This window comes from Nilaparvata lugens, chromosome 6, assembly GCF_014356525.2.
Source record: "Nilaparvata lugens isolate BPH chromosome 6, ASM1435652v1, whole genome shotgun sequence".
Lineage (NCBI taxonomy): Eukaryota > Metazoa > Arthropoda > Insecta > Hemiptera > Delphacidae > Nilaparvata > Nilaparvata lugens.
The window spans coordinates 25,878,358-25,893,534 of NC_052509.1; the positions used below are offsets into that span (position 1 = coordinate 25,878,358).

General features: G+C 36.3%; 2 protein-coding genes across 11 annotated transcripts in view; one reads left to right on the top strand and one right to left on the bottom strand.

The window, feature by feature from the left end:
* The window catches only part of LOC111056210 (cytoskeleton-associated protein 2-like), a 479,893-nt gene that overhangs the window by 333,280 nt on the left and 131,436 nt on the right, over positions 1 to 15,177 (top strand). The window lies entirely within an intron of this gene.
* The window catches only part of LOC111057870 (ubiquitin carboxyl-terminal hydrolase 47), a 210,377-nt gene that overhangs the window by 123,408 nt on the left and 71,792 nt on the right, over positions 1 to 15,177 (bottom strand). For all 10 annotated transcript variants that reach the window (XM_039430517.1, XM_039430513.1, XM_039430515.1 and 7 more), the window contains 2 exons: positions 13,619 to 13,792; positions 11,806 to 12,013 (listed from right to left, as the gene is read on the bottom strand). In XM_039430517.1, the coding sequence (XP_039286451.1) occupies positions 11,806 to 12,013; positions 13,619 to 13,792 (382 nt within the window). The remainder of the gene's footprint in view (positions 1 to 11,805; positions 12,014 to 13,618; positions 13,793 to 15,177) is intronic.

The window sequence follows — 15,177 nt, forward strand, 5'->3', positions numbered from 1 at the left end:
TATATGTTTATGAGAACATTTTTTCACCTCTACTATCACGTATTAAATTATTTTACCATAATTATGAATCACCCTGTAGAATCATCACTTCTTCTTACATTACTAAATGTGGGTGAAGAGGATTTGAGGAATAAAAATCAGCAATTCATTGCTACCTTTATTGAACATATGCTATTTTATTGAAGATCAAAACGGCGGTGTCCCAGGATACTTTTTCATAAAGAGAATTGTGTGGCTGTATGCTGAAACGCTGGGTCCTAGAACTGAACAGATGTGTCTTGTATGGCTCTTGACTGAACACTGATGGTCCTCCCACTGTTGTTCATACTATATATACACTCCAGAGTGAGTGGGAGGCCTTCTGATTTATTTTTATTTTTTTATTATTAAATTTTATTAATTTTTTTCTAATTTTTTTCCAAGGTTTTTTTACCAAAGTTTTTGAAAATTTGACCTTGAGCTCGACCTTGACTTCGAGCATGACCTTGACTTTGACCTCAACCTTGACTTTGACCTTGATCTTAACTTTGACCTTGACCTTTGGTTAGGTTAGGTTTGTTAGGTTGGGTTGGATTTTTTTTGTTGGGTTAGGTTAGGTTTGATTTTTTAGGTTAAGTTAGGTTAGGTGGGGAAGTCTGGCACATTTTGTCCAAGGACCGGACTCAAGTTGGTTCAATTTTGTTAGTGGATACGCCATGAGTTTTTTCGAAAAGCAATCTATTATCATGAGGAATTTTTTATTTTACTGTATTGAAACGTGTCAATCTGTAATTTTTCAAAAGGTTTGTCAGGAGTTGGGGTATTTTGTATTCAACTTTAACTGTTCTTCTATCATATTAATAATATAATAATAATAATAATGATACCTTTATTTGTACAAATAGACAAGTTAGAACACATCTAAATACACAGAATGATAGTAGGTTTTTAATGTGCAGAATAACAGCTCAAGGCCTTTGTGAGTTGCACAAGTCAAAAATGAAAAGAGAAAAAGTTCAGGTACATTGATATAAATGTCTTTGAGTTGCTCAAAATAACAAATAACTTTGTGTCATGAAATTGTGACGTGCAAATGATCAGTATAGCAATTTTTCCAGCATTAAAAAATATACTCTGTAAGAGACTTAAGCTTTGCTTTGAAAACCTTCACTGGCACGAAAAAGTACATTCTTTCAAAAAGCTTATTTGCACTTCCAATGCTTCTTTCTACTGGCGATGTGTAGCTTTGTATAATGGGTTTGAACACATGAAACCGTCTAAAATGTCGAGTCGGTACAATCAAGTCGATCCCACGTTCACCAACGGTAATTTGACCATGAAGGCAAGCATGTATAAACATGGCATCGTTATTCTTCCTCCGCCATTCCAAGTTTTCCAAGCCTATGGCCAAACACAGCTCCCAGTAGGATAAGTCTTCTGAGCTTGGAATGAAGCGTCACATCAAGTACTTAACGAATTTCTTCTGTATCTCCTCCAGCATGACAAATGTGCAGAGTCTATCCCAGTTCCAGATCACGGAGGTGTATTCCAGATGGCTTCTCACAAGTGCTGTGTAGAGACACATCAATGTATTGGCATTTTGGAAATCCCTCGAAATCCACCTCATGATGCCAAGCTTCTCTCTAGCCTTGGCGACAACATTCTCCACATGTGAAGTGAACAGTAACTTGGGATCAAATTGAATTCCCAGATCCTGAACACTGTTCACTCTTCTGACATCTTCCCCTTCAATCTTTTATGTAGCTATAAGTGGGACAGTTTTCCTGGTGAATGTCATTGCCTATGTCTTTTTAGTATTCATGGACATTGAATTTTCCCTTGACCATTCGATCACCTGATCATTATCCTGCTGAAGACGTTGTTGATCTTCACTAGAGTTTATATTCCAGAAGACTTTCAGATCATCTGAGTTTCACATTTTAGATCATCCACTATATCATTTATGAAGAAAGAGAGCACTTTATAAGAGCACTCACTTGATTAGAAAGAAACTTAAAGAGAAATGATAATTAACAAAATCGAATGGACTAATAATAAAGTTATTTCACTTTATTGGATCAGTTATTTCGGTTATTTCACTTTAGCACATATTGAACATTTATTTATGTATTCTGTAATGTCTTTAAGCATGGTAGGCCAATAGTATTCTCTTCAAATGTGGTTATAGCTTTCATTAATTCCATGGTGATACACTGATACGTTTTTCCTACATGATAATTGGTTAAAACTTCTTTTTGTTCCTCTGAATCAGTTATATCCAAATTCAGTTTCTTATATCTCCTGAGTTTCACAGAATTAAAATTAGCAATGATAACATTCTTAAAATTTTCGAAAATCATTTCATATTCTTTTTCAATACACCTGTCCTGGAGCAGAGTATCCCATAAAGTGTGTTGGGTTTCAAGTATTGTATACACACATCATTTATTTCTTCAGGAATGGATGAACTTTGAAAATATAGAGTCAATCTGTTTTTTGTAAAAACTTTTCTGATAGGTTCTTTGTTGCCACGTTCTAAAATGATTTGTTTTTGTTCAACATTGATTATTTTGTCATCTTCCGTAATAACTACTTGTTCGTTCGAGCTCTCCTGTGAATGTATTGTAACTGGACTACGTTTATCAACTTTTAGGTCATTAGCATCATTATCATTAGCATCGTTATCATTAGCATCATTATCATTATTTACAATATTGTCTCGATCGGAATTGTTAGTTTGTTCGGCAGATTTGCCTACATGTTGAAGAAAATCGTCAAGGGTGACGGTCTCTACTGAGGGAATGTCTGTGTTAGTGTTAAATCTAAGCAGTTCGTCCATGTCAAATTGGTGGGGTCATCGTTGTTATTCTCGAGATGCTGCAAATGATGATTGAAACCACTTTGGAAACCTTCGCAAGGTTCGTGTTCATCATTTTGCATCATGTTAACGTCGAGTGGGGGGCGAAGGCTATTCTTGAAAGAGCGTCAGAAACTTTGGTTTTCCTTCCACATACTGGATTGAAAAATCAAATTCTTCTAGAAAGAGTTTCATACGAATTAATTTTGAATTCGGTCCTTTAATGCTGTGGAGCCATTGAAAAGGTTTGTGATCGGTTTCGATTATGAATTTTCTACCATAGAGGTATGGTCGAAAATGTTTGCATGACCAGACTATAGCTAATAATTCTTTCTCAATCATAGAAAGATTTTCTTCATGACGATTGAGTGTACGAGAAGTATATGCAATGGGTAAGGTTTTACCATTGAATTTTTGTGATAACACTGAACCTAAAGCATAATTGCTAGTATCACAAGTCAGAATAGATGTTTTTGTGAAGTCAGGTAGCTGTAAAATTGGATCGTTTAGTAATAGAAGTTTTAATGTTTCAAATGACTTTTGATATTCTGGATTGATTTTAACATCTTTTTTCAAGGCGTGTGTGAGAGGTTTTGCAATCTTAGTGTCATCTTTTATCATTTTTCGATTAGAGCCTGTCAATTCTAGAAATTTCTTAATTTCTTTTTCAGTTTTTGGGATTGGAAAGTTCTTAATAGCTTCTAGTTTTGTAGGATTGGGTTGAATTCCGCATTCGGATATGATATGTCCTAAGTAAAGTAATTCTCGTTTAAAAACTCTGTTTTGTCCAGTTGGATTTTTAGATTATGATCTCTAAGTTGTTTGAAAACTGATTTTAGATGATTCAAGTGTTCCTCGAGATTATCGAAAAACACAATTATGAAAACAAAATGTTCATTGCACGTTGGAAAGTAGCTGGGGCGTTCTTTAATCCAAACTGCATTCTCAAAAATTCATAATGTCCGTTCTCAGTTGAAAAGGCAGTTTTTGGAATTGATTCCTTTCCCATTTGAATTTGATGGAATCCAGAAGCGAGATCTATCGCTGAAAAATAGGTAGCCCTACCAATTTTTCCAAATAAGTCCTCAATATTTGGGAGGGGATATTTTTGTCTTCAATCTTTTTATCATTAATCTTCCTGTAATCTAAAACGACACGTATTTTACGTTTACCGGAGGCGTCTGGTTTTTTGGGCACTACCCAAATTGGACTGTTATATGGGGAGTTGGAATGTTGAATTATTTTATTCTGAAGAAGTTGTTAATTCAACGTCCTTCCTGAACACTTGAGGGTATCTATAATTTTTAGAATATACAGGGATGTCGTCAGTAGTGTTGATTTTGAATTTCAACAGATTAGTACTACTTGTCAATTCATCATGTTCACGTTTGATGATTTCAGGAAAATTCCGGATTAGATTTATGATATGTTTCCGCTCTTCGACATTCATATGGTCCGTCCAAAGAAGTTTGGGAATTTCTCTTATGATATCAGATTTGTTTGATACATCTGAGTTATTAATTTCATCATTATCAAAAATAGTTTCTAATTCTTCTATCTCCATTGGCTCGGGGCTTATGGTCATGAGCTCATTAGAATACACTACATCTATTTTCTTCTATACTTACACTTACATCTATTTTCTTCTATACAAACAATACTTTTTTCAATTCACTTCAAATATTTTTATTCTCAAATGTACAGATACATTGAATAAAGTCATACATAATAAAATAACAATCAACGTAATAACTTTCTACTTTCGTACTTTCTTCAACATAATAACTTTCATGAGAAACAGCTTTAAGTAGTCCTGTCTTGAGATTAGGAATCGACTTAACTGGTACAGTAACAACATTAAATCCTGGTTTCAATAGAATTTGTTCATTAGAGTTAATCACTGATAACAATGGTTTCGAAATAGTACGATAATCTAACGTGTTGTTTGTATAATTTACATTGGATTTGAGTCCTTTCAAAGTTTCGTGACCTAATAAGATATCGTATCTTGTCGAAAAGTCATACACATACATTTTGATTTGTGAACTTCCTGGAAACACAGTATTTGAGTTCATAAAAATGTATTCATTTCCACCACTTTCACCGGCTGGTGTTTTTACTACGAACTTTTCTTTATACCTTGTCACATTGGGTGGTATGATAGAGGGGTTCACATAGTTCTTTGACGACCCAGTGTCAACCATCCATTTACGGTTAGCATGGTCGACAAAATATGGGAGTGACTTATTTATGATATTCAATTCAAATTTTTTGGGGGTGTTTCCGCTGAGTATGTTGGGCCTATCCCTAAAAAATGAGCCTGCATGTTGTTGAATGCTTCAGTAAGTGAAGTTAGCTGGTTTTGCATGCTTTGGATTTCGTTTCCGAAAGGATGAGATGAGTTGTCTGTCAAGTCATAGTGCATGTTTTGGATTCCGTTTCCGAAAATATTGAATAAGTTATCTGTCAAGTCATCTTGCAAATGATGCACTTCAAAGGGAGATTTGGAGTTTAGTTTGAAACGATTAGAAGGATTTGTTTGAACTGTGCGCATGCTGACAGTGGTTTGTGAATCCCACTTACTATTATGTGGTTGTCTGAATTGAGGATTGTTTTGCACAGGCCTTGGTTGCTGAGGAAATTGAGCAAATTGATTTTGAGGGAAATTTTGTTGAAAGTTTCTGTTCTGGGGGAATGTTTGCTGTGATCCATTATTCTGTTGGAAGAAATTCGGTACTTGAGGTTGTGAGAAGTTGTTAGAAAAAGGTCTGTTGCTTGCTTGATAAGCATGAGTGAATGTGTTTGATCACGTTGGCGTTTGATTAAAAGCTCTTGAATCAATTTTATTGATAGTACTGATAGTTGATTTGAAGTTCAAGCTCCTTAGAACAATATTACAGTCATTAATAATCTTATGTTTAGCATCGTCAAGATCGTGAATTTGGAGGATTTGCAAATGAGAGCCCAAAGTTGGGTGTACTCCGTGAATCAATGTAAGGGTGAGAGTTGCGTTCAACTGCTGCATTAGATTAGTCAAAAGTTCACCTTGGATACCATCTAGTTTATATTTAGTCAATACAGTTGTGCGTTTTTCATCCAGGCGATTAATAAATTCGATCGGGTGTTCATTGGAATAGGATTTCATGAAAGTAATTTCCGCAATTAGGTCTGGAATGGACCTGTTGTCAGCGAAGTTTGTTTTTAGGGTGGCTATCAGCTCTGTTACAGTTGTACAATTGTTATTAAAAACAACTGATTCTGCGGGTCCTGAAAGACGGCTTACGGTTGCCCTGAAAAGGAGCCAGTGATTTTTTTGATTTTTCGACAATGTTTTCACTGCAATAGGACACTAATAATTCATTAAAAGTACTAATAAAATGTGGTAGCTTATAGCAAGAGCCATCATAATGGGGTATGAATTTGAGAATGTCATGAGGAATTTGTTTCCAGATATTAGGCATTGTAGGGTGTGGTTGAGGAAGAGATATAACGAAATTACTAACAATCGATTGAGGTTTGTGGATGATGTTCCAGTTGTCGTCAGCGGCGTCGGTGTCGTCTTCTCCTTCAGATGATATAAGGACAGCAGGAATCCTCCTGTAGGTGGCGAGATCTCGATCCCTCTGTAGAGTTATCTCGTCTCCTGCGGTGGCCAGCGTGGGGTTGAACTAACTGCAAGGCTCCATACGGTTACAGCGTGATGGTGATAACAGCTTGATGGTGGTTTTCCATTCAGAAGTACTTGAAGTTGATTTCGTTTTTGTAGTTTGAATTGATTTGCACTTATTAACACTGGTTGTTCTTGTTGACGAAAGTTTGAGTTTACTCTGATAACACTTGACTTTGTTTTCTCGTTGTAGAATAATAATAATAATGAAGGTTGAGTGGTAGAAAGGACTTTCTAGTCCTAACTCTGCCTAATAAAGAGTATTTTCATTTCATTTCAATAATTTTGTAGTTGAGTGGGGTGTAGATCAAGTCGAGTCACTTTCACTATGAGTTTCTCATTGGAGAAAGATATATGGGTAGGTTCACGGATGAAGAGGTGAAACTCAAAGTTTTTTTCGTTGCACAAGATAAAAAGTCTTGTATCCGAGTTTAATAAATGTGGATGGATACAACAATAAAACTGTCCGCGACGTAAGTTCGGGCGCCAGTTAAGTGATTGGACGACACGACTGAGTTTTTATAAATTGAAATTTTATTAACACTACAACTACAAAGAATACCGAATTAAAGAATTTCGGGAGCTGAGTGCTCTCGTCAAGTGATTGAGTAGAACTAACTGAAAATAATTAATTGAGACATAAAGAAGACAATGCATAGTCAGCTATATGCTATAACAATGGGGTTGTATACTACTACTATAGATATTTAACTCTAGACTTTAAACAGCTGAAGTCAGAAAATTGGCTTTCCAAAACGGGGCGTAGTCGCAGCTTTTATAACAGTAGTCATAGTTTTTATTTTCTCATTTCTATAATTGGAAACGTTTTTCCTTGACGAAATTAGACATTCCTAAATAATTCAAAATAGATGAAACTTTACACTATTTTCTTTTTATTTTATTTTGTGTTCAATTTTCTAGTTTTTCGGAATTTAATTCTAACGTGACTATGACAATGACTGCGACTACGACCCGTTTTGGAAAACCAATTTTCTGACTCCAGCTGTTTGAAGTTTAGAGTTCCATCTGGTAGCACCTAATATTATTGCTGACGCTGTATTCCATTGTAATGCTCGATCATAGTACTTTTGGTCAGTTGACTGCCAAACTTCACCGAGAGCACTTCTCTCTTTTTCGATATATATTTTATAATTATGTGTTTGAAAATAAAGTTTTCTTTTTAAAAAGGTGTTTGGTTACCCCAGAGCTATAACTGGCGCCCAAACTACCTTCCTTACGTTTTTCGAGGTTGTTCATTTAACAACAAGTTTTTTTTCGATTCGCGATCTTTAATTTCGACTTCGTAAAAAATCCGGAAAACCAGTGAGTGAGGTGAACCCTTCAAAACAAGTTCTCTGTGTACCACACCTGAGACCTTCGAAGTTCAACCTGGCAGACAACGAATACTCCTTCCACAAATTTGAGCCGGAAGTAAAACTACCATCAATTATTGTAAGTACAGATGTGAACATTTTCTTCACTCATTCGACCGTCAAAATTAGACCCTGTGATCATTTCAACCAAATCTATCCCGAAATATTTGCTGGACTATATTCCAAAATTCGATGGAACTTCCAATAAAATTCCAAAATTTATCAAATCTCTCCAAGACATTTTCAATCTCTATTGTAATGATAAAATTGAACAATCACAACGCAAAGAAAATCATTGGCTGTTATCTACTGCCGCCCTCCACAGTTTGGAAGGTCCTGCAGATGATGTTGTACAAAATTGTGATTGTTCCAACTTAGCTGAACTTATTGAACTTTTAACGAAAAGCTTCTCTGATAAACGCACGGTCCCTGACCTAATAGCCGAAATTGCTGTAATGAAATCATTCCAATATGAACACCCCCTCGACTTCCTACAAAGACTCAGTGAAAAACGCACCAGAGTGGTGACCCGCTATAAGCTTGATGGTGTAACCGGGGATCTCCTGAAAAATCTTCTCGAATAACTCGATACAACTCTTGTCCGCACGCTCATTCACGGTGTTCATCCAACACTCGGAGCTCATCTTCAGGTATACAAACTCAAGAACTTGGACGACGCCCGCGATACCCTGCGCAGTGATTGTAGCATTGTTTTGAAGCAATTAAAATGTGCAGAGCCCGTAAGTGACAAAAGTGCACTGAGTGAAAAGCAAATCAATTCTCAGTTCCAACCGCGGAATTTCTTTCAACCGCAACCAGTGTTCAATCAATTCCGACAATTCTCTCCTAGGAATTTTCGCCAGCAACAATTCAATCAGAATCGGTTCCAGCAACCCTTCACTACTCAGAATCGGTTCCAACAACCTCATCAAATCCATTTTCAACAGCCTCAACATTCTAATTTCCAACCGAAATCTTACAATAACAATTCTCGTAACTTTTCAAATGGAGCATGAAACATTCAACAGTCTCACAACTGGGACTCGCAGAATACTGTCTCCATGCGTACTGCTTCTACTAATAGAAATGCTAACAATTCGGCAAGAAACAATCTTTTCCAGGATCTTCACTATCTCGATGAATCAAATGATGATATCAATCAAGTAAATGCATCAACTCGTATTCAATTGTTGCAATCGCAACTCAACAATCTAACATCAGCTGTGAATGAAATGGCAGATCATTTTTTAGGGTGTAGCCCCAATCCGGCGGAAACCCCCCCAAACAGCTTGAATTGAATATTATTGATAAAGCGCTACCCTATTTTGTCGATGATGTAAACAGAAAATGGCTTGTTGACACTGGATCGATGATGAATTATGTACATCCTGCAATTGTACCGCCAACTGTAACTAGATATAAGGAAAAATTTGTTGTAAAAACCCCGGCTGGTACAATTGGTGGACATGAGTATATATTTTTTGGTCCATCCACATTATTTCCGAATCTTTCTAGAATTAAGATGTATATATATGATTTTTCCGACAGGTACGATATTCTTTTAGGCAATGAAACAATGCAACAACTCAAGGCCCATGTAAATTATGAGACTAATACGTTCCATTATGGCAACGTATCAAAACCGTTATTATCTGTAATTAATTCTAGTAAAAAACAAATTGAATTGAAACCTGGATTTAATGTAATAACTATCCCAGTTAGGTCTATTCCCACTGTAGGACAGGGATTACTTAAATTTGTAAATAATTATAACTATTGTATTGAAGAAGGTATAGTTGACATTGATAATGGTGAATGTTCAATTTTTCAAATGCATTTACATATTCTGTATTATTAATATAGATCTTTACATCCTTTTTCAATGCCTGAGTCAGAGGTTTAGCGATTTTTGCATAGTTCTGTATCATTTTCCCATAGTAGCATGTTAACCCTAAGAATTGTTTGATTTGTTTTTCGGTTTTCGGTATTTTAAAATCCTTTATGGCCTGCAATTTGGCTGGGTTGGGTTGAATACCGCGTTCTGAAACAATGTGGCCAAGATATAACAATTCTCTTTTGAAAAATTCGGTTTTGTCAAGCTGTATTTTGAGATTGTGATTTTGTAGTTTCTTGAAAACAGATTTTAAATGTTTCAAATGTTCTTCCAAATTGTCAGAGAATACTATTATATCATCCATATATACTAATACAAAATGAAGACAATAGAAAAAACGTTTCATAAACAGTTGACAATAGCGGTACGTCCACAAAATATGAAAAATGGTCTTTAAATATTCCACAATGTAATTTGCTTGGTTTCCATAACACACTAATTTTATTTGAAATAAAGCTGACATTTGAGTTTTTTTTTGTAGGAGAAAAATATCATCATGAGAAATAATAGAAGAATGGAGTATTTTCAATTTACAAAATTCGAGACTAGTTACAATGTCAGATATTTTATTACTCAGGAGCAGGAGCGAGTCGAATAACAAAGAGGATTGCTGATTCATTTCCATTCGGTTGGATTCATTGAACAAAGAATTAAAGTAATTGCTGATTTTTAGATTATTCACTCTGATTACTTTCATCTCATTATTGAATTCGTTAATTAATTTCTGATTTACAGCAAATTGCTTGTCTACATTGTTACTAAGATGATATTCATTAGATTGGACTGCCTGCAAAATTTTGTCATATCTTTCCTTATCTTCCTAGATTGAATTTCTATGGGTAGCATCGCAAAGTACTTCTTCCCATATAATGTGTTTTTTCTTATAAAACTCCAACCTGTGTCTCTCAGTAATCCACCCAAACCTGATACCATAGCCATGAGTCTCTTTTCTTACTTCTTGTTCAGGGTGGTTCCCAACTTATATATTACCCATAGATTGTAAGGATACCAAGCTGAGAGAAAACCAATTTGATTGTATTCATTCTTCTCAGATTCATTATTATTCTCAGAGCATTTTTTTGCTGTATGATGATACTATCAAGATTGCTTTTGCTTGTGCATCCGAAAATGCTTAGTCCGTACGCGAGAATCTCGCGGCGAGATGAAGAGTGTATCAACGAATGGTATAATGATTTCATAGTCACTATACATATGATTTCATAGTTATTAAACAATTACTGGATACACTTTTTATGACTTATGCGTGGGTAATGAGATGATCTAGGATTCATAAGGTTGGTGTGACTTGAACCCATGAATGAGTAGGTTGATAGCACACTGTTTTTCGATGTTTAGTATTTTCAAAATCCTTCTACATACAATTGATCACTAAAATTACGAAGGAGACACACGACCTGAAGTTTATTGTATCCATAACTTAATAAATTATCAATATAATCAACTTCATCTTTCCATCACACCAATAGCTCCAACTTAATTTTGTTGGACCAATCCACTAATCAATCAAATTGATAGAATTAGAAATATGAGAACAAAAACTCTGGCTGATTACACTGATGTTTTTTGGACAGTTTTGTTGTGCACTGAAAATTATTATTCACTTGCCAAAGAATATTAAATTTGTGAACTTTGCTATTCATATCAATATTATTATTATTATTATTGATGGATTAGGTATCGGTAACTTGAACTCATTGTAACATGTACTCTATTGTTAAAGCTGTGAATGAGTTGAAGTAGCCTATGCCAACAATACATTGACGACATTTTCAATTAAAAATTCATCGTTTTTCACACCAAAAACTTAATTTCAACATAATTTTATAATATAAACTACACATTCGAATAAAAAACCAACTTTTTTCCAATAGAAAAATCAGTACAACATACAGATTTGTCACAATGATCTACGTAGAATCCCGTTTATTTCCAAAATCCTAAGTTTTCTATTCTTTTCAAAACCATTTGTTCATAATCTGATAGAAATTCATTCAATAACATTTCAGAGACAAACCTCCGAGCTGGTAGTGTTGGAAGTTGGCATTCTCTCGCCGGACTTCGAGCAGGAAGTCGGGTCGGTTGATGTGCTTGCGCTGGGCGAGGATGCTGCTGATGGTGTCAGACTCGTGGCCCTCGTAGCTCTCCTCGATCACCTCCTGAATCGGGTCATACGTCACCAGTCGACACTGCTCCAGCGGCACCACATTCTCTAAGCCCATTTGCTGCAACCACAGCAAACAACACCATCAGCTAGCTTCCGATTAACACACTTTCAAAGCTAATGTGAACTCAGCGAGTATTTTTGACAATGGATCATTATTATTCATTAATATATTCAACTAACTTTTAATTCCAAAGACAATTCGAAAAATTACTTACAGTATTTGATATATTTACTTAATTCATATATTACTTATTCATGATATATTTGACTTTCATTGTCATATCTATCACTGTACATTCAAGTATATGGAATTGTAGAAAACTCGTTCCTCGCACACAGGCTTTGCCCATGTGAGGAACCTTCTTCAAGTTCTTTATATGTATATTGTATATTGTTTGTACTTTTTAAGAAGAAGAATAAAGATCATTTAAATTGACACTTCATTTGTTGACGTTGTTTTTATATAAAAGTTATGTCATAGAGAAAGCATACACTTAATATATGCTTATTCTATGCTTTTATGTACGAGTAGTTTTGTTCAATACTTTCAATTCCTAGGGTCAGCTATAGTTCATTGCAATCCAACAATTTTATTAAACTGACATAAACTTGAAGGAAATTTCGAAAAAAGTCGAGTAGTACAACATGATGATTAGGTATGTTGCGATTCAATAATGAGATACAGTGCAACTAGATTAAATCAGACTCAATGATTATAGCGCCGGGCGCCCTAGAGGCAGTTTGGCGTCCCCTCTCTCAGCGGAAGGACCTACAAAAAGGCCAGGAGTGGAACTCACGTAGATTACGAGTTTGTGGGTGGAGAGGCCAAAACTCACCACTACTCAAAGAAGGGCGGCCATTCAGGCAAAACTTCTTGTGAGAGGTGAGGCTTTTGACCCTGCAGAGTTTCGGAGGGGCAAAAAGAAAAACCCAAGAGACCAGAGATGGGTGAAACTCCAGGCACAAATGTGGGTCAAGAGGCTGAGTCGAGGGTGGCCGGCGCCGGGCGCCCTAGAGGCAGTTTGGCGTCCCCTCTCTCAGCGGAAGGACCTACGAAAAGGCCAGGAGTGGAACTCACGTAGGTCACAAGTTGTGGGTGGAGAAACCAAACCTCACCACTGCTCAAAGAAGGGCGGCTATTTAGGCAAAACTTTTTTGGAGAAGTGAGGTCTTTGACCCAAAAAGAAAAAACCCAAGAGACCAGAGATGAGTGAAACTTTAGGCACAAATGTGGGTCAAGAGGCTGAGTTAAGGGTGGCCGGGTGCCCTAGAGGCAACTAGGCCGCCCCTTCCTCAGCGGAAGGACCTACAAAGAAGGCCAGGAGTGGAACTCACGTAGGACACGAGGACTAATCAGTCTGAAGAGACTACCAAGCATATCACACTGGATTACGACAAGGATTGCAACCAGGTGATGAATGGAATGTTAGTATAGGGGAAAACTCCTGGTTTTTGTAAAGGACATAGGTATTGGTTTGCCTAACTAACTTACTACTTGGGAACACAATAAGCTTCGGTTGACGTGTGGGGTTCTTTGAAACTTTGGATCCTTGAATCCATCTCTTCAAAAAAAATAAACAATCTCTTATAATACTATTTGGTAGACTAAGTAGGCCTAATAATTCAAATTTACAGAGATCACGAAACTCAATATTTGCATTACCTTCCAAGCTAATTCTGTAACTTCTTCGAGAGGCCTGTCGTGACGTACATGGATCCTGGCGTCTTTTTTGCTCTCAGGATGCAGACAGTGAATCTTCAGTCTACACACCTCCGATTCTTTTTCTTTCAATTTCCTGTCATTCTCCTCTTTCTCTTGCATTTCTCTGTATAATTGCTAGAACATCAAACAAAAAGAGCTTAGACTTTTATTCGTCAATTGAATGAAGCAAACATTTCTTCATTCTACTCAATTCAACTTTTTTGTCAAATTATACAAGGGGCTTATATCGTGAAATTTAAAATGTCTGTGAAGCGGAAACAGCTACTATAAGATATTCACACACTGAACCACTACCACTTAAATTTACATCACCATGTAAATCTAGGTGGTAGTGACTGAATGCACTTATGCACTACCTACTTATAAATGTGGGTTTACGTTTGTCCGTAAATGTCGTTGACGACCATGACATGTTGTGCTCGAAAAAAAAATTCCGAAACACGTAAGTGATTCTACACAGAAGCAATCGGCCATTTTTCCATTGTGGTCGTGTGTTGGTCGTCGACGACATTTATGCACAAACAAAAACCCACTTTTACACAGCACATCTCTATGCCCATCTAGTGTGTCGGTATGGGTGTGACACCTTATAGCTCCTACCATTGACATGGACTAACACAGGACATAACAACTCTAAGGGTGGGCACACACCAGTTACTCAAGACAATACTAGTCACGATTAGTCACAATACTTCTGTAAAATCTGACAAAGCATTTATTGGAACGGCTCCACTTCGATACTCGTTCCGTTACTACGTAGACGTCATTTCGTCATTTTGTCCGTCTGCACTGTCCGGTGACGTCACAGTCACGGTTCCACGTCACTGTCATAATCAAGTTTGTTTTCTAATATTATTCGTCGTATTATTCGTCGTTTCAATTTTAATATTTATATTATTCATTTTTTTGGAATTTATTTCGTCTTTTAGGCATCTTACTTTCTTGATAATTGCTACTTTTTCATCAAACGTTTGCAAACGTTTTACTTACGTGTCTGGCATTTCCGGATTCTTCTTTGTTAGTAGAGCGTCGGTCTGGTTTCTTGTCTTTCTATGGTTTCTCGTTGGTGAGTGCACACCGCTTCGGTGTACTTTCTCTTCATCCAAATTCATCTGGTTTACTGAACGTTTTTAAATGTGAATTATTCCTTCAAATTAATTCGTTAAATCTATTCATCAATTGTGATTCAATTATTCATCAATTTCTTCGTGTATTTACGTTGATAAACTTTGTCAAAGTTCCATAGTATTGTTAGCGTCTATCGACATTCTTCTATCAACATGTTTTAGACATTTGAAATTCAAACTTTCAATTTCATCATCTCTACCGTTTGGAAATCGTTCTGAAAATTCCACAACTTGAAATTCGGATTATTTGTTTGGAATTCTACATGTTCCTGCTCACATTTCCATTGTTGGAATTGCCTACTGTGTTGGACGCTTCCATTCTTGTCATCACGGCCATCATATCGTCGCTTGCTGATGTCCTGTTCCTTGGGG